This window comes from Salmo trutta, chromosome 34, assembly GCF_901001165.1.
Source record: "Salmo trutta chromosome 34, fSalTru1.1, whole genome shotgun sequence".
In the NCBI taxonomy this organism is placed as follows: Eukaryota; Metazoa; Chordata; class Actinopteri; order Salmoniformes; family Salmonidae; genus Salmo; species Salmo trutta.
This window is the reverse complement of record NC_042990.1, coordinates 465,377-488,186: the sequence shown is the minus strand read 5'-3', so window position 1 is coordinate 488,186 and position 22,810 is coordinate 465,377. Positions and strand designations below refer to the sequence as shown.

General features: G+C 42.7%; 1 protein-coding gene across 2 annotated transcripts in view; it reads left to right on the top strand.

Moving 5' to 3' along the window:
• cgnb (cingulin b) overlaps nucleotides 1–22,810 on the top strand; it is a 49,284-nt gene that overhangs the window by 11,916 nt on the left and 14,558 nt on the right. For both annotated transcript variants that reach the window (XM_029731209.1, XM_029731210.1), the window contains exons 2-6: nucleotides 13,299–14,411; nucleotides 14,493–14,587; nucleotides 15,149–15,218; nucleotides 21,934–22,058; nucleotides 22,396–22,534. In XM_029731209.1, the coding sequence (XP_029587069.1) occupies nucleotides 13,308–14,411; nucleotides 14,493–14,587; nucleotides 15,149–15,218; nucleotides 21,934–22,058; nucleotides 22,396–22,534 (1,533 nt within the window). In that variant the 5' untranslated portion in view covers nucleotides 13,299–13,307. The remainder of the gene's footprint in view (nucleotides 1–13,298; nucleotides 14,412–14,492; nucleotides 14,588–15,148; nucleotides 15,219–21,933; nucleotides 22,059–22,395; nucleotides 22,535–22,810) is intronic.

Genomic DNA, 22,810 nt, shown 5'->3' with positions numbered 1-22,810 from the left:
CTACAGGATTGAGGTCAGGGCTTTGTGATGGCCACTCCAATGCCTTGACTTTGTTGTCCTTAAGCCATTTTGCCACAGCTTTGGAAGTATGCTTGGGGTCATTGTCCATTTTGGAAGACCCACTTGGGACCAAGCTTTAACTTCCTGACTGATGTCTTGAGATGCTGCTTCAATATATCCACATCATTTTCATCCCTCATGGTGCCATCTTTTTTGTCAAGTGCACCAGTCCCTCCTGCAGCAAAGCACCCCCCACAACATGATGCTGCCACCCCTGTGCTTCACGGTTGGGATGGTGTTCTTCGGCTTGCAAGCCTCCCCCTTTTTCCTCCAAACATAACGATGGTCATTATGACCAAACAGTTCTATTTTTGTTTCATCATACCAGGGCACCAAAAAGTACTATCTTTGTCCCCATGTGCAGTTGCAAAACGTAGTCTGGCTTTTTTATACCGGTTTTGGAGCAGTGGCTTCTTCCTTGCTGAGCGGCCTTTCAGGTTATGTCGATATAGGACTCTTTTTACTGTGGATATAGATACTTTTGTAACTGTTTCCTCCAGCATCTTGACAAGGTCCATTGCTGTTCTGGGATTGATTTGCACTTTTCGCACCAAAATACATTCATCTCTGGAAGACGGGACGCGTCTCCTTCCTGAGTGGTATGACGGAGGCTTGGTCCCATGGTGTTTATACTTACGTACTATTGTTTGTACAGATGAATGTGGTACCTTCAGGTGTTTGGAAATTGTTCCCAAGGATGAATCAGACTTGTGGAGGTCTACAATTATTTTTCTGAGGTCTTTACTGATTTCTTTTGATTTTCCCATGATGTCAAGCAAAGAGGCACTGAGTTTGAAGGTAGGCCTTGAAATACATCTACAGGTACACCTCCAATTGAATCAAATGATGTCAATTAGCCTATCAGAAGCTTCTAAAGCCATGACCTCATTTTCTGGAATTTTCCAAGCTGTCTAAAGGCACAGTCAACTTAGTGCATGTAAACGTCTGACCCACTGGAATTGTGATACAGTGAATTATAAGTGAAATAATCTGTCAACAATTGTTGGAAAAATTACTTGTCATGCACAAAGTAGATGTCTAAACCGACTTGCCAAAACTATAGTTTGTTAAGAAGAAATTTGTGGAGTGGTTGAAAAACGTGTTTTAATGACTCCAACCTAAGTGTATGTAATCTTCTGACTTCAACTGTACATTTTTACAGCAGCAGACTCTGATCAATATTGTCAAAAGCCGCACTGAAGTCTAACAAAATAGCCCCCGCAATCTTTTTATCATGAATTTCTCTCATGCAATCATCAGTTATTTGTGTGCTGTGCTTGTTGAATGTTCTTCCTCGTAAGCATGCTGAACGTTTGTCAATTTATTTTACTGTAAAATAGCATTGCATGTGGTCAAACACCATTTTTTTTCCCCCAAAAGTTTGCTAAGGGTTGGTAACAGGCTGATTGGTTGGCTATTTGAGCCAGTAAAGGGGGCTTTACTATTCTTTGATAATTGAATTACTTTTGCTTCTCTCCAGGTTTGAGAGGAGGCTTAAATTGTAGATATGGCAAATAAGACTGGCAATATTGTCCGCTATTATCCTCAGTCATTTTCCATCCAAGTTGTCAGTCCCCGGTGCCTTGTCATTGTTGATACACAATAATTGTTTCACCTCTTCCACACTCACTTTCCGGAATTCAAAATTCGGTCAGATATTTATTTTTTATTTTATTTCACCTTTATTTAACCAGGTAGGCAAGTTGAGAACAAGTTCTCATTTACAATTGCGACCTGGCCAAGATAAAGCAAAGAAGTTTGACACATACAACAACACAGAGTTACACATGGAGTAAAACAAACATACAGTCAATAATATAGTAGAAAAATAAGTATTTTTACAATGTGAGCAAATGAGGTGAGATAAGGGAGGTAAAGGCAAAGGCCATGGTGGCGAAGTAAATACAATATAGCAAGTAAAACACTGGAATGGTAGATTTGCAGTGGAAGAAAGTGCAAGTAGAAATAATATGGTGCTAAGGAGCAAAATAAATAAATACAGTAGGGGAAGAGGTAGTTGTTTGGGCTAAATTATAGATTGGCTATGTACAGGTGCAGTAATCTGTGAGCTGCTCTGACAGCTGGTGCTTAAAGCGAGTGAGGGAGATAAGTGTTTCCAGTTTTAGAGATTTTTGTAGTTCGTTCCAGTCATTGTCAGCAGAGAACTGGAAGGAGAGGCAGCCGAAGGAGGAATTGGCTTTGGGGGTGACCAGAGAGATATACCTTCTGCTACAGGTGGGTGCTGCTATGGTGACCAGCGAGCTAAGGGGGGACTTTACCTAGCAGGGTCTTGTAGATGACCTGGAGCCAGTGAGTTTGGCGACGAGTATGAAGCAAGGGCCAGCCAACGAGAGTGTACAGGTCGCAGTGGTGGGTAGTATATGGGGCTTTGGTGACAAAACTGATGGCACTGTGATAGACTGCATCCAATTTATTGAGTAGGGTATTGGAGGCTATTTTGTAAATGACGTCGTCGAGGATCGGTAGGATGGTCAGTTTTACGAGGGTATGTTTGGCAGCATGAGTGAAGGATGCTTTGTTGCGAAATAGGAAGCCAATTCTAGATTTAACTTTAGATTGGAGATGTTTGATGTGAGTCTGGAAGGAGAGCTTACAGTCTAACCAGACACCTAGGTATTTGTAGTTGTCCACATATATTCTAAGTAAGAACCATCCAGAGTGGTGATGCTGGACGGGTGGGCAGGTGCGGTTGAAGAGCATGCATTTAGTTTTACTTGTATTTAAGAGCAGTTGGAGGCCACGGAAGGAGAGTTGTATGGCATTGAAGCTCGTCTGGAGGGTTGTTAACACAGTGTCCAAAGAAGGGCCAGAAGTATACAGAATGGTGTCTGCGTAGAGGTGGATCAGAGACTCACCAGCAGCAAGAGTGACATCATTGATGTATACAGAGAAGAGAGTCGGCCCGAGAATTGAACCCTGTGGCACCCAATAGAGACTGCCAGAGGTCCAGACAACAGGCCCTCCGATTTGACACACTGACCTCTATCAGAGATGTAGTTGGTAAACCAGGAAAGGCAATTATTTGAGAAACCAAGGCTGTCGAGTCTGCCAATAAGAATGTGGTGATTGACAGTCGAAAGCCTTGGCCAGGTTGATGAATACGGCTGCACAGTAATGTCTCTTATCGATGGCGGTTATGTCGTTTAGGAGGTGCACCCATGACCAGCTCTGAAACCAGATTGCATAGCGGAGAAGGTACAGTGGGATTCGAAATGGTTGGTAATCTGTTTGTTAACTTGTCTTTAAGGTCTTCAAAAGCCGGGGTAGGATAGATATAGGTCTGTAGCAGTTTGGGTCTAGAGTGTCACCCCCTTTGAAGAGGGGGATGACCGCGGCAGCTTTTCAATCTTTGGGAATCTCAGAAGATACGAAAGCGGTTGAACAGGCTAGTAATAGGGGTTGCAACAATTTCGGCAGATAATTTTAGAGAGGGTCCAGATTGTCTGCTGGTGTAGCTGCCTAGTAATGGCTGTTTTAACGTTCTGATGGCCTTGAGATAGAAGCTGTTTTTTAGTCTCTCGGTCCCAGCTTTGATGCACCTGTACTGACCTCGTTTTCTGGATAATAGCGGGGTGAAGAGGCAGTGGCTCGGGTGGTTGTTGTCCTTGATGATCTTTTTGGCCTTCCTGTGACGTCGGGTGGTGTAGGTGTCCTGGAGGGCAGGTAGTTTGTCCCCGCTGGGCAGACCGCACCACCCTCTGGAGAGCCTTGCGGTTGGTGCAGTTGCCATACCAGGCAGTGATACAGCCTGACATGAAGCCACATTTCTTCAGCCTCCTGAGGTTGAAGAGGCACTGTTGTACTTGAAAAAAAAAGGTTGGCTATAGACTAATTTTGTTTTTATCCATGTCAGCTTGAGGACGGGAGATGTTGAGTGCAGAGAGAACACAGGGAGAGACAAAATGCTGATCCTGAGAGGAGAGAGGAAGTCATTATGCAAATCTAAATTGTTGTCCTAATTGAATATTAGGCCTACTTTTGAGATTGTAATAATCATTTTGGGGGGGATATCCAGAGCAGAAATCGAGTTGAGAAATGTAAAGAAAAGCTTCGGGAGAAATGGAGAAGAGGTGTAGTGAAGAGAACCTTCATGAACTAATTAATCTAAGAGCAGGAAATCCAGGGAGACCCAGCCCTTGTACAATGCAGCACACCAGAGCATTCACCTATCCTAACAAGGAACAGACAAAGATCAACACTAGGCCCTGGCAGAGCAAGTGAAACTCAAAGGGGAGATGGAAAAACCTTAGAGCAAAAATAAGATGTTGATGAGATGAATTAAAGATGAGAGATAAGGCTGAGGTACAGAAAAAAGGACTAGAGAACTAACGTCAACGGTCAGTGAGAAATACCATTGCCCATCATGCAACAGAAAAATAAATCTACCAATGAAAAGCAAAAAAACATAATTCTGCTCCCAGGGAAGAGACACTGTTGGAAGGAAAGAAAAAAGATAGGATAATACTGCACAAGGACTACACTCAAAAGTGTAAGAGGCAACACCACTTGTCCTACAGACAGTTTAGAAGATACAGGCCATTCTATGTTCGAGACTATGCCTAGTGACCGCAATACATGTGCATGCCATCCACATAAGTTCCTGAATCTTCTCATTGACAGTTTGGCAAACGGAGACATGGTTCCTACTAAAAGTCTGTCCCCACTCCTGCCAAGTGTAACATGTAATAAAGAGGATAAAAGATGCATGAATGCACTGAATGTTGCTTCGATGAAATCCAGTTTTCTGATCACAACCCTAATGAAAAGGCCACATGGGAGCACTGGCAGAGAGAATATGTCGCAGTTGGTGATAAGAACCAAAATAGGAATCATAGGGGAGTTGATTTAAAGAGTTCAACAGAGAGCTGGAGGAGAATGGCAGTCAACACTACAACTGGATTCACCAGGTCAGTTCAGATACATCAAAGAGAATATTAAGCACAATTAGATGGTCCTCTACATTAACTTCTCAGATAATTATGTGTGCAAGTTGAGCAATGAGACTCAGGCTTTCCACTTAGGTGGAAACGGGCGACAATCCCATACAGGGGTGACATATTCAAGTAATGACTCCCAGTGCTATGCCATCATTTCTTATTCATTGTGACATGATGAACGGGCAGTGTGGGTGCACATCAAGCTGCAAGGTCCCTCTGAAATGCACTGTTCGACTAACACAGAATCAACCACAAAACCAGGGAGGTTTTCCAATGCCTCGCAAAGAAGGGCCGCTATCGGTAGATGTCACTACAAATATACAGGCGTCCTTCCTAACTGTTGCCAGAGAGGAAAGAAAGTGCTCAAGAATTTCACCTTGAGGCCAATACTGACTTTAAAACAGTTAGTTTAATGGCTGTGATAAGAGAGAACAGAGGATGGATCAACATTGAAGTTCACAATACAGAGTGAAAATAAGGAAGCCTCTACAGAATGTTTTATTCCAAAACATGCATCCTGTTGCACTAAAGTAAAACTGCAAAAAATGTGGCAAAGAAATGAACTTCATGTTCTGAATACAAAGCGTTATGTTTGAGGCAAATCCAACACATTACTGAGTACCACTTTCATATTTTCAAGTATGGTGGTGACTGCATCATGTTATGGGTATACTTATCATCGGCAAGGACTCCGGGAGTTTTTTGTTTTTTTATGATAAAAAAACAAAAACAATACAGCTTAACACAGGCAAAATCCTAAAGGAATGCCTGGTTCTGTTTTTCAATAGATACTGGGTAACACATTCACCTTTTCAGCAGGACGATGACCTAAAACACAAGGCCAAATATACTCTGGAGTCGCTTACCAAGATGACATTGAATGTTCCTGAGTGGCCTAGTTACAGTTTGGACCTAAATCATCTTGAAAATCTGTCAAGACTTGAAAATAGCTGTCTAGTAATGATCAACAACCAACTTGAGAGCTTGTGCAAATATTGTACAATCCAGGTGTCCTTTGAATAAAAAATCTATTTCTCACCTGTCAGACTTTAGGGTTGTGTAGATTTGAATTAGTTTAGAGTACTCCCTTGTGTTGCAAGGGTGGCTTTAGTTGTGATATAAAAAATATGTAATTTAGTCATTCAAACCCCCATACAGTATGGATGGATAAAAAAAAATTCAAGTATTTTAACTCCAGTAGTGGTGCTTTTTCACCCTTGTGTGTCACACACATAGAGCAAACGGCATGGGTGAGAAAGTGGGGCAGAGAGGGCGAGTGGGAGGGGCGTGGGGAGAAGGAAGGACGATGGCTGGCTGGCAAACAGTCCTGTTCGGTTACATTCCACTCTCTGTTGACATAGTAATGCATTGTGACGTGGCCTTGTCTGAGGGAGTGGGATAGAGTGAGACCAATGGAGCAAAACCCTGTCCTGCTACTGGGTTGTAACAGCGTAGCCTCCCAATACGTTCACCAAACATTGCCATCTGGGCTTATGTCTCCCATTGAAAATCCTGTAGTTTCTCTAATGCAAAGTACCACAACACAGTTGATTCATCCATGTTTTGACAAGGAGTTTCCCTTGTAATGACATTTGCCAGTTAACTTTAACATAGATATGTTTACTTTCTAGGTCCTATAGTACACTATATGTACAAAAATATGTGGACACCCCTTCAAATTAGTGGATTTGGCTATTTCAGCCACACCCGTTGCTGACAGGTGTATAAAATTGAGCACAAAGCCATGCAATCTCCATAGACGAACATTGGCAGTAAAATAGCCTTACTGAAGAGATCAGTAACTTTCAACATTGCACTGTCATAGGATGCCACCTTTCCAACAAGTCAGTTCGTCACATTTCTGCCCTGTAAGAGCTGCCCCAGTCAACTGTAAGTACTGTTATTGTTAAGTGGAAACGTCTAGGAGCAACACCGGCTCAGCCGCAAAGTGGTAGGCCACACAAGCTCACAGAATGGGAGTGCTGAAGCGCGTAGCGTGTAAAAATCATCTGTCCTCGTTTGCAACATTCACTACTGAGGCTGTTTATAGAAGCAAAGGAGACCAACTCCATATTAATACTCATGATTTTGGAATGAGATGGCAGTTAGCCTTACTAACCCCTTCCGATCAACTGTTTAAACCCTCAAACTAAAACCTCCCTTATTCATACATTAGATGCCCCAATTCTCCAATTGTACAGCTTCCTCATAATCCGCTTCTTAAACCAATGGAAACTCACGCAGAACATTTAGTATAGAGAGAATGTCTGGAATCCTGAGAATTTTTTTTAGAAGACAAAGGCTGACTTTGACTTGTTAATCTCGCCTAATGGTCAAGGGATGGGCTGTTACAGTGTAAACCAACAGCTAATTACCTCTGGTTATTGATTCATTGCCCCCAGGTTACCAATTAATCAGAAAACGAGACAATGGCCCTCACTCAACTGCTGTGGGATAAACTCGAGCAGTTTAGCAGCATCTGTAACCCGACACTAGCAAGAAAAATTAAGGAAAGAGGAGTGAGGCAGCTTCTGTGTTGAGACAGATGGGTGGGGGGTGTGCACAGTGCAGGTGTGCCCATTGCAAACACACTCTGGCTGAGTGGGTCTATGAAGTCTGTGGGAGATGGCTCTGGGGTAGATGAGAGGAGAAAGGCCCATTCCTAGCATAGCCACTGGTGGATCACGCTCCAAGGAGTTGGGACAATAGGAGTATCCTGTCCACCTTTTCCCCCCTGCTCCCAGCGTTTTTGGGAGAGAGGTTGAAATTTAACCCCTGTATTGATAGGTTAACTGAACTGAATGCTACATGGTTGATGGGCTACATGTAACTGAAACTGTGTCATGTGGAATGTCTCACTCCTATTCATTGGCTTTGCGAAGTTGCTGGATATTTGAGAGATTGGCTTTTGAGAGATTGGCCTTTTGTGGATATAGAACATTTCTGTGATCTTTTATTTCAGCTCATAAAACATGGGACTAACACTACATGTTGTGTTTTTATATTTCTGTTCAGTATAAGATAATGTTCATGTTGAGTGCTACTGATTTTATAAATCAAAGCACTTTCCAGTTGAGGTGGAACAATGGTATGTTTACCCATTTTTGTTTGGGGGGGGGTGTATTTGGTATTTTATTAGGCTCGCCATTAGCTGTTGCAAAAGCAGCAGCTACTCTTCCTGGGATCCACACAAAACATGAAACATTACATAATACAGAACATTAATAGACAAGAACAGCTCAAGGCACATGTAGCCTATATACCAATACAAACACACAAACTATCTAGGTCAAATAGAGGAAGAGGTGTTGTGAGGTGTTGCTTTATCTGTTTTTTGAAACCAGGTTTACTGTTAATTTGAACAATATGAGATGGAACAGAGTTCCATGCAATAATGTCGCTATATAATACTGTACGCTTTCTTGTATTTGTTCTGGATTTTGGTCACTCTGAAAAGACCCCTGGTGGCGTGTGTGTGTCAAAGCTGTGTGTAAATTGACTATGCAAACTATTTTGGATTTTCAACACAATGTTTCTTATGAAAAGAAGTGATGCAGTCAGTCACTTCTCAACTCTTAGCCAAGAGAGACTGGCACGCATAGTATTTATATCAGCCCTCTGATTTACAATGAAGAGCAAAACGTGCCACTCTGTTCCGGGCCAGCTGCAGCTTAACTAGGTATTTCCTTGCAGCACTCGACCACACAACTGGACAATAATCAAAATAAGACAAAACTAGAGCCTGCCAGACTTGCTTTTTGGAGTGTGGTGTCAAAAAAGCAGAGCATCTCTTTATTCCGGCAGACCTGTCCCCATCTTTACAACCATTGAATTTACATGTTTTGACCATGACGGTTTACAATCTAAAGGAACGCGAAGTAATTTAGTCTCGTCAACTTGTTCAACAGCCACACCATTCATTACCAGATTCAACTGAGGTCTAGAGCTTAGGGAATGACTTGTAGCAAATACAATGCTCTTAGTTTTAGATGTTCAGGACCAGTTTATTACTGGGCACCCATTCCAAAACAGACTGCAACTCTGAGGGTTTCAGTGACTTCATTAGCTGTGGTTGCTGATGCGTATGTGGTTGAATCATCATCATCATCATCATCATCATCATAATACATGGGCACACATGCTTTGTTTAATGCCACCGGCAGCTCATTGGTAAAAATAGAAAAGACCTAGAGAGCTGCCCTGCGGTACACCACACTTTGCATGTTTGACATTAGAGAAGCTTCCATTAGATAGATTGCCATATCGTGTATTCAGAGCCGAGGTTGAAAAGCCATAACACATTTTTTTTTAAACCACAGTTTTTTTTACCTTTTATTTAACTAGGCAAGTCAGTTAAGAACAAATACTTATTTACAATGACGGCCTACCCCGGTCAAACCCTTACCCAGACAAACCCTAACCCAGGTGATGCTGGACCAATTGTGTGCTGCCCTATGGGACTCCCAATCATGGCCAGTTGTGATACAGCCTGGAATCGAACCAGGGCGTGTAGTGACGCCTCTTGCACTGAGATGCAGTGCCTTAACCTCCTGAGTGGCGCAGCAGTCTATAGTCAATAATATCAAGATGGTGTATAGATACTGAGAAGGAACAATGTATCTGTGTTTGAATAATCATACTAACCGTACTATTTGTGATGTAAATTGAGTATGTAGTATGCTTATCGATCATAGTATGGCTATAGTTAGTAGAGGTCAACCGATTTTAATCGGAATGGCCGATTAATTTTTTATTTTTTTATATAAAAAATAAATAAATAATTAATTAGGGCAGACTTCAAGTCAGTAATCGGCAGTTTTAGACACTGATTATGGCCGATTACATTGCACTCCATGAGGAGACTGCGGGGCAGGCTGACTACCTGTTATGCGAGTGCAGCAAGGAGCCAAGGTAAGGGGCTAGCTAGCATTAAACTTATCGTATAAAAAAAAAAAATCAATCTTAACATAATCACTAGTTAACTACACATGGTTGATGATATTACTAGTTTATCTAGCTTGTCCAGCGTTGCATATAATCTATGCGGTGCCTGTTAATTTGTCATTGAATCACAGCCTACTTCGCCAAACGGGTGATGATTTAACAAGAGCATTCGCGAAAAAAAGCACTCTTTGCACCAATGTACCTAACCATAAACATCAATGCCTTTCTTAAAATCAATACACAAGTATATATTTTTAAACCTGCATATTCAGTTAATATTGCCGGCTAACATGATTTTCTTTTAAGTAGGGAAATTGTCACTTTTCTTGTTCTGTGCAAGCAGAGTCAGGGTATATGCAGCAGTTTGGGCCCCCTGGCTCGTTGCGAGCTGTGTGAAGACCATTTCTTCCTAACAGACCATTATTCATTTGCCAGAATTTTACATAATTATAACAACATTGAAGGTTGTGCAATGTAACAGCAATATTTAGACTTATGGATGCCACCAGTTAGATAAAATACGGAAAGGTTCTGTATTTCACTGTAAGAATAAACGTTTTGTTTTCGAAATTATAGTTTCTGGATTTGAGCATATTAATGACCCAAGGCTTGTATTTCTGTGTTATTATATTAGAATTAAGTCTGATTTGATAGAACGGTCTGACTGAGCGGTGGTAGGCAGCAGCAGGCTTGTAAGCATTCATTCAAACAGCACTTTCGTGCATTTGCCAGCAGCTCTTCACTGTGCTTCAAGCATTGCGCTGTTTATGACTTCAAGCCTATCAACTCCCGAGATTAGGCTGGCAATACTAAAGTACCTATTAGAACTTCCAATAGTCAAAGGTATATGAAATACAAATGGTATAGAGAGAAATAGTCCTATAATAACTACAACCTTAATCTTCTTACCTGGGAATATTGAATACTCATGTTAAAAGGAACCACCAGCTTTCATATGTTCTGAGCAAGGAACTTAAACGTTAGCTTTTTTACATGGCACATATTGCGCTTTTACTTTCTTCTCCAACACTTGGTTTTTGCATTATTTAAACCAAATTGAACGTTTCATTTATTTGAGGCTAAATTGATTTTATTGATGTATTAAGTTAAAATAAGTGTTCATTCAGTGTTGTAATTGTCATTATTATATATATCTATCGACCGATTTTAATAATCGGTATCGCTGTTGATGCCAAAAGTTCCCAGATGTCGTACTAAATTCACCAAAATACGAAGTAGTGAACACTATATCTGTTCTTTTAAGGCCTTCTTTTAAGGACAATTCTTAAGAAAATGGGCATGGCTTCACAACGTTTTCAGATTTTAAGTAAATGGCGGAAAATATGCAGCTGAAGTCCGATGAGCGTGGAAGCAAATTCATAGCTCAACATTTGTCATAATTAAAGCAATGTAATGACTTTTCAAATAGGTTACGTTTCATGTTATGTTGGCTGACAATTTGTTAGCTATCTTACGAAATGCATAGCATATCATTACAGCACTATGCACCGGTATGTTAGCTAGCTATGTAACGTTAGTTGGCTACTAATGCATCGGACTTGCCAGTATATTAACACACCTGAAGTCGTATATCTAGCTAGTAATTTATGCTACGCACAAACAAGTACCCACTTAGAGGTCTGCGCGGCACTGATTTCTTCATCTCGCCCACACCCGCAGGTTTTCATAACTATCTGGCTGCCTTTATTTTTCTGTATGCAAGAACTGATCCCGAAACCAACCTCAGTCCTGCAATGTTATTTTAGACATAAGTGATGCAACTGGGAACTCTGGCTTCTATATAGAGCTCTGACTTTCCGACCAAAAGTTCACTGACTTCATGATTTGATGTTGTGTATTTTTCCCGACTTCCCAGTTGATTTCAAAGCACCATATAACACATGGTAGGCTACCCTTCTGGATTAAGTGCTCTCATTGTCGACCACGCCCCCTGACTTTGAGAATCTCCCAAGCGACATGCATCAAGCAGACCCATCTCATTAGTGGTGGTGAGATGAGACCTTATATCAGACTAATTTGCAATTGACTGTCATAGCCCCACATTAAAAGTATGTGATGGTGAGTGGAGGAGACAATCAGAAATAATAAAAAAACATTCTAACAGTGACTGCCATAGACTCAAATAAAAAAAGTTAACATTGGCTGTTAAATTGGGTAGTTTTTTTTCACAAAGTTGGGAAATTTCAGATATCAAAATGGGGTCGTGGACATAAAACAAAGTTGGAGAGGAAGTGGACACTTTCTCTTGAGCTACGTTTTGCATATAGCCTACCTTTTTTAGGAGCGGGATGATTTTCAGATGGAGACAAATATGGGTGATCAATATTTATTTCTAGGCAATGTAGTATTGTAGTATTGTTGTAGTATTTAGAAAGATAACGGTGTGCTTCTCCGCCAATGCATAGGCTATAGCCTATTATAACTATTCCATTGAGACTACATGCATACCTGATCTCGCACGCAGAGGTAGGCTATGGCTATTGAACTTGAAGCACCGAGAATGATGAGCGTGGACACTCGCACTTTCTCTTGAGCTACGTTTTGCATATAGGATATAGCTTATCTTTTTATGAGCGGGCAGCATGAAAAATTCCGACCACGTCACAATGATCGCTGTCGGACCCGCAGGCCCTCTAAACCCACTCTCTTCAGTCATTCTCTTTCTCCTCCTCTCTCACACATTACACCCACACAGAAAGGACTACACCAGCACAAAGAAATGTTCAGTGGCCCAGTGGCATAATTGTCTCAAGGAATACTTTACATCCTGTGAGAAAAGCTATTGTACAGAATAGGGCATACGATAGGGTATCATGAAGATATGCCATATCTCATACTATACCAGTTGCAAATATGAAAAAGATTCAAGCGGATGTCAATCCGTAATGTAATGGTCATATGCAAACCCCATCAATGGCCGTCCTGTGGTGGCAGGCAGCAGTGACTAAGAGGAAACTAAACAGCCCCAGGCAAATTCTAGACTAGTAGAGAAACCGTGAGACACCAGACTGAGATGTGAATTTCATGTGTACAGTATGTCTTTGTGAGAATGAAAGCGGTGCACTAAGTGGATGATTAACCGTGTGATGCGAGTCAGTTTCAGGGAATGCATTGTGCCAGTAACCTGCTCATTGTCAGGTGTAGAACCTGAAACACGATAGCTTTGATAGAAATGGAGAAACTTGTTAGGATAAAGAGAACAAATATTATTTTGACTTCTGTACAACTGTTCTTTAAAAAATGACTTGTGAAGCTGACTGTCAACTGCAACATGTGTATGTGGACTGATTAGAATTTCACCCTCTGCCCAACCAGGAAGTCAAAATGGCCCTCTCCACAGACAGGAAGCCTCCGCTTGACTACGGTGTCCAGATCCGCTTCATCAAGGACCTCCATGACACTGGCGGGGGCTACCCCGAGAAGACCAGAGGGGGTAGCGGCGCCATGCCCCCCTCCAACAAGTACGGGGTGGCCGTGCGGGTACAGGGCATCTCCGGCCAGCCCTACGTGGTGCTGAAGGATGGGGAGAAGGGAGACTCGTATGGGGTGCAGCTGAAGACCCAGCAGGCCCAGTCACAGAACCCCAACTCGGGCCTCTCCTCACCCTACAACAGTCTGCCCCAGAGGAAGGAGGGGGGGGATGTCCAGAACCCTTACGCCCCTACCAGACAAACACTCAGCTTTCCAGTCTCTCCGAAGTCCACACCAGAGGGCGAGGGCAGGGAGGACTTTGGGAGTCCTTTCAAGAGACCTCCTGGGGATGGCCAGGCTGGGAGCCAGAGAGAGTGTGAGGGTGAGCCCCGGAGGGAAGGACAGATGAAGGTAAAGGTCAAGGAAGAACCCGGTCCCACAGCAGCAGAACCCTACAGAGTGGATATGAAGGAGAGAGGTTGGGTCAACGGGGAGGAATTTAATGAGGCAGGGCTCAAACCTGTTAGTCCCAGAGGGGACAGGCAGAATGGGGTGGGGCTCGGTGGTTTGCTGGGCAGAAATGGACTTGATTCGTCCATCCCAGAACCCCCTCCAGTGTTGTTCAATGAGGCGATTGTTCCTGCCATAGACAAGACTTCCCTGGCGCCTATCAACAAGCTGATCAGCAAGTTCAACATTGGCACTCCTACTGGACAGACTAGGGGGCGCTCCGGAACAAGGCTGCGGCTCAAGTTTGACGAACGCAGACGCTCCAGAAGTCTGGATGCTTGCAAAGACGTTCATCCTGAGGTCTCACCTCCTTCGCCAACTCCCAACACTGCCTCCTTGCTCTTCTCCTCCACCTCCTCATCCACACCTCCGTACAGTAGCCTAGGAATGAGCCCTGCCTCAGTTGCCAAGGTGACAGCCCTCCCTGGCCCCAAGCTGAGCTTCATAAAGTCACCTGGGAAGTTAGTTGTCAAGGATACCCCTCCTGCCATCCCACCAAAGAGGACAGTAAGTAACAAAGTTGAGTTTTTTTGTGTGTGAGCCGTATAATGTATCTGTTCTGACCCTCAATGTCTTTTACCATTGAAGGGGATGCCGGCCCCTCTGAGGGATCAGAGTGTAGAGGTCATCAGTGGAGAGGAACCACAAACCAAACAAGCTATCTACACCATCCTGAAAGAGGGGTAAAGAAAGTTACAAACATGTGACCTAGAAGGATGTTGCTTCCGAGTCTCTGCTGTTACATTGTGATAGACGTTATCGTGGTAGTGGTAAAAACCAAGAGAAATCCTACACTCAAGCTTGAATTGGGCAATGTTTCACCGTAAATTATTTATTTTGTTACTCCTGTACCAAAATGTCCTGTACTCTAAGAAAACGATTACACTCTTATATCAGTAATTATAAACTGGGTGGTTTGAACCCTGAATGCTGATTGGCTGACACCCGTGGTATATCAGACCGTGTACCATGGTATGACAAAACATTTTGTTTTTCCTGCTCTAATTATGTTGGTAACCAGTTGGTAACCAGTTTATGATAGCAATAAGGCACCTCTGGGGTTTGTGGTATATGGCTAACATACCTTTGCATCGTGCCTAAGAACAGCCCTTAGCCGTGGTATGTTGGCCATACCACCTCGGGCCTTATTGCTTAATTATAATGTTTACCACTGGAGACCACTTGCATTCATAGGTATCCTTATCTTACTAAAGCACAACTTCATTTTCTGCCCTCTGCATTAGGACCAGTGAGAGTGATGTATCCATCAAACGTAAAGGCAACCTTGTCTATGAGACGACCAGTGGTGCTAAGGTAAGAATGAACGTTTTATAAGGAAATTATGGCCTCCCAAGTTGTGCAACAGTCTAAGGCACTGCATTGCAGTGCTTGAGGCGTCACTACAGCCCAGGGTTCGATCCCAGGCTGTGTCACAGCTGGCTGTGACTGGGAGACCATAAGGTGCCGCACAATTGGCCCAACGTCATGAGGGTTTGACTGGCTGGGGATTTCCTTGTCCCATCACGCTCTAGCGACTCCTTGTGGCGTGCCGGGCACCTGCAAGCTGACCCCGACACATTGGTACAGCTGGCTTCCGGGTTAAGCGAGCAGTGTGTCAAGAAGCAGTGCGGCTTGGCAGGGTCTTGTTTCGGAGGACGCATTGGCTCTCGACCTTTGCCTCTCACGAGTCAATAAAGGAGTTGCTGAGATGGGACTTTACTTACTAATTGAATAATCAAGAAAAGGGGGTGAAAGTATTTGTACTACTATGTGCTTATTCAGCCGAGATTGACCCATTTTAGTGTGCTCATATCAAAGAAAAAGTGTTTGTTTATAAATGTGTGTGTGTTTGAGCTTTGTATGTAAGAGTAACAGCTTGAGGATGCGTGTGTTCTCTGTACATATAAGAGGGAGTTTGTATAACTTTTATAGTAATATTCTGTCTCCCCAAGAGCTCCGTTTTGACACCCCAAAAATGTGAAGATTAGATCAAGCGGCTCGCAGGGTATTTAAAAGTATACGGTCAGTTTTGATACAGTCGGATACAGTCAGCATTTTAGCACTGTCAAAATTGTATTCTCCTCGGAACAGTTTGTTCCTGCGGTCAGTAGCCTATATTTGTGTACAGCAGTCTTTGTATAGGCCTATTTTCTTTATGCATATGCTTTTTACAGAGTGGCTGTGGATCCAAGTTTTTCTGAACCCCTCTTCCTGACAGCTAAAAGTCTATTTTCTACTTCACGCACAGTTTCTGTTCTACTCGTAGAGAACTGGCAGACTGTCAAATGGCGCTCGTTTTAATAAAGTTTGATCAAAGCTGAATCAATGTCTGCAAGATCACAAAGATGGTATTCTTCATAACTGAATATAATAGTATAATGAAGTAAGACAGAACATCACTTGATTTCTTATGAGATTTTAGGATGATTGTGCAAATGGTAAAATTTCAGACATGTTGCCAAAATTCTACAGCAGCACTAGAAAAAATATACTGAAAATAAATCTAAATGCAACAATTTCAACGATTTTATCAGCAAACACCAGCCCAAACAACGCCATACACGTGGTCTGTGGTTGTGAGGCCGGTTGGACTTACAGCCAAATTCTCTAAAACAAAATTGAAGGCAGTTTATGGTAGAGAAATGAACATTCAATTATCTGGTAACATCGCTGCTGGACATTCCTGCAGTCAGCATGCCAATTGCACACTCCCTCAACTTGAGAGATCTGTGGCAATGTGTTGTGTGACAACTGAAAAGAAGAAATGCTCACTAACAGTGATGTAAACAAATTTGTGTGCAATAAGCTTTTTGTGCATATGGAGCATTTCTGGGATCGTTTATTTCAGCTCATGAAACATGGGACTTTACATGTTGCGTTTATCGTTTTGTTCAGTCTGTTCTTTGATTTGAAGCTCAACACAGGTATTTCAACAGTTTAAGGTCTAATGCAGCCATTTTGATCTCAATATCAATTTTCGGGGAACAATTAAGTAGCTTACTGCGACTGTTTTCAATTAAAACTTTTTTTAAAATAAATAGCTTCTTAGCGAAGAGTTAGAACTGTTGGAGTGGTCTGAGTGGGGAGGGGAAAACTGAAAACTAGCTGTTATTGGCAGAGAGGTTTGGAACTCTCTTATTGGTCTATTAACAAATTGACCTTCTGGTGATCTCACCAGGCAGGCCAAACTCCATCCCACAGGCTGAAATTTGAGGTGTTTTTTCCCCAACAGCTCTCGTACGAAAATAGTATTAGCATACTTTTCGCAATTTCATAGTATTATTCCAACCTCGTATGATGGAAATGTATATAAAACACAGACAAATCACGCTTTTGACTGCACTGGGCCTAACACCATCTGCTCTAAACTTCAAAACAACACTACTTTGAAACAACACTGTATGACTCAAGAAGGTCTAAAATCATATCCCCATGAAACTGATTGAGATCTAGTGGTTGGTATGCAGATGCTGCATGGATATTTCACCTGTAAAACTTATCCTTCATGATTGACAGTGAGAAATGCGAAGGGAGGGTGACCACATTTTTTTGTGTAAAATAGAGGTAAAGAAACACATGCACAGAACTTGATTCGGAATTTAGCTGTAGGGAAAAGGGATACAGGCGGGCGGGACAGGGCGGTTGCCTACGGATCCACAGCCTTGGCCTAGTATTAATTCTATGCAGACATTCATTTTATGTGTGCACATGGCAACCTCCAGGTATGACCACTAGTGTATGTGTATATATGCTGTCATTTATATCTCATTATGTAACCTTCAGTGTGATTGTAGCTACTAACCATGTAAATCATCTGTGGGGTATCTTGACAACAGAGCATCTGAAGAGAAAAGCTGATTAGGATGGGCCCAGTCAGTGTTTTAAGGGCTCAGTCATTGGGATCTATTAATAATTGTGTGGGGGCCAGTGTTACAGTGGTATCCATGGTGATGCTGTGAAGGGTGGCCATCTTAACTCATCACCACAAGTGGTGGCTCTTGAGACATTTTGGCCTGTGATGGCTGAGGGGGTGGTAAATGGACTGGCACCGTTATAGGACTGCTCTAATAATGAGATGACATTTTCTAACACCACTGTTCCCCAAGGCTAGTTCATGTTCTGGTTCAAGACTAGCACTTTGTTCGAATACCCATACTAACATACTGTATAACACTTAATATATACCATTAGTTAATTTTAGTATTCTGTAAACGAACGGTATCTTTTCAGTTGAGTGTACTAGCGCTTTGCCTGTCTACCGGAAGTTGATGCTGTTGCTATGCAACTTCTTCCAAGCTTGTTACATAACAAATACTAGCTAGACATCTTACGACTTCATTAACAATGTCCACTGAGAAAGCACAACTATACCACTTAGCTAAGCTAAGAATGACATGACTAATGAAGTTAATAAACGTTTGGTAGTTAGTTAGATAGCATATAGTTAATATACTGGCAATTTTCATGTCTTAGTAGCCAACTAACGTTAGGTAGCTAGCTAACATAACAGTACATACAAGCAACTGCTGTAATGATATGCTATGCGGTTCGTAAGGCTAGCTTAGCCTACAAATTGTCAGCCAACAACTTATTGAAAACTCATTACTTTATTACATTGCTTAACATTTGTCATAATTAGTTAAAGCAAGAATTTGTAGCCGCTCTTGTCGGATATAGGCTGCATATTTTCCGAAATGTTCTTCAAATCTGAAGATCTTATGAAGCCTGCCCATTTTCTGAAGAATTTCATTATGGGCTCTAAAAGAATGGAAATACTGTCTACTGCTTGTATACTTTGTATTTTGGTGAATGTAGTACGACATCCGTGAACCTTTGGCATACTAACTATATTAGGGCGGCAGGTAGCCTGGTGGGTAGGAGTGTTGGGCCAGTAACCGAATGGTTGCTGGATCGAATCCCCGGACTGACAAGGTAAAAATATGTCCTTCTGCCCCTGAGCAAGGCAGTTAACCCACTGTTACCCAGATGCAGACGATGTGGATATCGATTTAAGGCAGCCTCCTGCACCTCTCTGACAATGCATTGTTGTGCAACTGACTAGTTATCCCCCTTTCCCTTTTATATCCATACTATGACCAATAAGCATACTACATACTCAATTTACGTCACAAATAATGTGGTTAGTATGAGTATTTGAACACCAGTTTAGGTCTAAATACTACACCTATACACTTTATATACAAAAGTGTATGGACACCACTTCAAATTAGTGGATTTTGCTATTTAAGCCGTACCCCTTGCTGACAGGTGTATAAAATCGAGCACACCGCCATGCGATCTCCATCGACAAACATTGTCAGTAGAATGGCCTTACTGAAGAGCTCAGTGGCTTTCAACGTGGTACCTTCATAGGATGCCACCTTTCCAACAAGTCAGTTTGTCAAATTTCTGCCCTGTTAGAGCTTCTCCGGTCAACTGCAAGTGCTGTTATTGTGATGTGGAAATGTCTAGGAGCAACACTTCGCGGCTCAGCCGTTAAGTGGTAGGCCACACAAGCTCACAGAACTGGACCGCAGAGTGCTGAAGCGCGTAAAAATCGTCTGTCCTCGGTTGCAACACTCACTACCGAGTTCCAAACGGCCTCCGGAAGCAACGTCAGCACAAGAACTGTTCGTCGGGAGCTTCATTAAATGGGTATCCATGGCCGAGCAGCCGCACACAAGCCTAAGATCAACATCTGAATGCCAAGTGTCGGCTGGAGTGGTGTAAAGCTTGCCGCCATTGGACTCTGGAGCAGTGGAAACGCGTTCTGTGGAGTGATGAATCAAGTTTCACCATCTGGCAGTCCGACGGACTAACCTGGGTTTGACGGATGAACGGAGAACGCTACCTGCCCCAATGCACAGTGCCAACTGCAACGTTTTTGGTGGAGGAGAAATAATGTTCTGGGGTTGTTTCTTCATGGTTTGGGCTAGGCCCCTACATTCCAGTGAGGGGAAATCTTAATCCTACAGCATACAATGACATTCTAGATGATTCTGTGCTTCCTACTTTGGCAATAGTTTGTGGAAGGCCCTTTCCTGTTTCAACATGACAATGCCCCGTACACAAAGCAAGGTCCATACAAAAATGGTTTGTTGAGATCGGCGTAGAAGAACTTGACTGGCCTGCACAGATTCCTGACCTCAACCCCAGTGAACACCTTTGGGATGATTTGGAACGCCGACTGCGAGCCAGGCCTGATTGCCCAACATTGGTGCACAACCTCACTAATGCTCTTGTGGCTGAATGGAAGCAAGTCGTCGTTCCCCCCCAGGAATGTTCCAACAACTAGTGGAAGTCTTCCCAGAAGAGCGGAGGCTTTTTCTAGCAGCAAAGGGGGGACCAACTCCATAGTAATGCCCATGATTTTGGAATGAGATGTTCGATGGAGCAGGTCTCCACATACTTTTGATCAAGTAGTGTATCAACATTATTTAATAGCTTGGATACCATTGGTAATAGTTTAATTCTGCTTAAGCATACAGTATAAGCAGCCAGAGATTTGACAATCCTAGTACAAATATAGTATAACGTGTTCTCTTCACTCTACTAGATATGATTGTTGGTTCAACTCCGTGTTTAAGTGCTCTCTGAACATCAGTAGATTGTTTTGGCTGGCTCTAGAGCAGTGTTAAATGGTATACTGGTATCAGTGTGAAATAGCAGACACAAAGTTTCTCTGCTGCCTGTGTGGTGGAACACGAGCTGGTGTGTTGGGTTACTTGAAGCAGGTGTTGTGCGTGTGTGCTTGCCTGCCTCCTACAGCCAGAAGGCACACCTGTTATCTAATTTGTATGATATTCAGTATCGCATGTACTATTAATTTAGACAGATGGTTATTCAGATTTCCCTCAAGGATATAGCTAGCAGCTAACTGACCTGTCCATTGACTAAATTATATTATTTCTACTGTCCAGTTCATAGTCAATTCAACTCTACATTACATTACCCCTCTTTACAAACAGATAAAACCAAAACGAAGTGATTTGCCAGTTGCCTTGAGGAGAGCAGAATCTCTGCAGCACAGACCATAATCGATCACTGATAATATGTGAGGAAATTGTCAGAGGAATGTTAGTTCCGCAGGGCAAAACTTTACCCTCCATCCGTATTGTCACTGAGCTACATCCAGGCTGTGTTCCAAATGCTATTCCCTACATAGTACCCTACTCTGGGCCCTGGTCAAGAGTAGTGCACTTTTATAGGGTGCTATTTGGGATGCAGAGCCATTATACAGATGGTGACTAGTCAGATTTATTCACGGTTTTAAAAACCTCTCCTGACAAACAAACAGTGGGCTGGTGTGGGTGTTGGATAAGACATACTGGTGCTTTTTACCCTTTCAGATAGTTGGACACGCAGAAAGGTGTTTACTACACTGAGCAATGTGAGAAATATTGTAATTTCTTCAAATAATTTGATTGACACCAGTGAAGGCTGCTGAGGGGAGGACGGCTCATAATAATGTCTGGAAAGGCGCTAATGAACTGGCATGAAACGCATAGAAAACATGTTTGATACCATTCCACTTATTCTTCTCCAGCCATTACCACAAGCACGGGCTCCCCAATTAAGGTGCCACCAACCTCCTGTGAATGACACCCCCTAGCACTATTTGATGGTGTATATTGTAGATACTGCGCTTTGGCGATAACATTGATGCCAATCTGTATCAATTTATTTGTTGCCAACAATGTAGTGTTGAATGCAGGTTTCTAGGCATTTCTGATGGGATAGTGAATTGTAGATTGAAAGGGGGATACCTAGTCAGTCTCTGAATCAGAGCGGTACAGGGGGCTGCCTTAATCGACATCCACGTCTTCGGCGCCCGGGGAACAGTGGGTTAACTGCCTTGCTCAGAGGCAGAACGACAGATGTTTACCTTGTCAGCTCAGGGGATTCGATCCAGCAACCTTTCGGTTACTGGCCTAATGCTCTAACCACTAGGCCACCTGAGTACACTGCTGAATGCTGTACAATTATAGTAGGTACAGTTGTATGTATATTGACTTGTCTCCTCTGTCAGGTTCCTCCTAAACAAGGGTCTCATGGGAATCTGAAGAAGGAGTTGGAGCAGTGTCTGAATGAGAACCACCAGCTTCAGGAACAACTGGACCGCAACAAAACCGAACTACAGATGGCCCAAGAAGAGTAAGCTAGGCTTCACACACCTAGGGCCGGTTTTGCTTGTCACAGATTAGGCCTAGCCCTGGACTGAAAATCACTTTTAAATAGACTAGGTTTAATCTGTGTCTGGAATCTGTGTGCATTTGCAGTGTATGTGTGTTAAGACGCCCCAAAAGTGATGTCACCGCATGTATTTATTCTACGTTTTGTTGTCAGAATATAGAGAACCTATGGATTGCACCTTTAAGCAGCCCATTAAAGGGTCCTTAATCTCCTGCTTCTTTAATTGTTTGGTTGATGGATTGATTGTCTAATTGACTGATACGTTAATGAGTATATTGATTGGTGTCTTCCCTATCAGGTTGACCCAGCTGCGGATGGCCAGAGAGGGGGCAGAGTCTCGGGTGCGTCAACAGGAAGACCAGCTGGCTGAGCTTCAGGAGGAGCTGAGGGGAATGCCAGAGAACACACCACAAACAGACTCCATGTCACTGCAGACAGTACGACAAGGATGATTTTAACATTTTTATTTAACCTTTATTTAACTAGTCAGTTAAGAACAAATTCTTATTTACAATGACTGCCTAGGAACAGTGGGTTAACTGCCTTGTTCAGAGGCAGAACGACAGATTTTTACCTTGTCAGCTCGGGGATTCGATCTAGCAACCTTTCGGTTACTGGCCCAACACTTTAACCATTAGGCTACCTGCTGCCCCGATGATGATGTCTTGCATTTATGTAGCACTCTTCAAAGTGCTTTACATTGTATGGGGGCA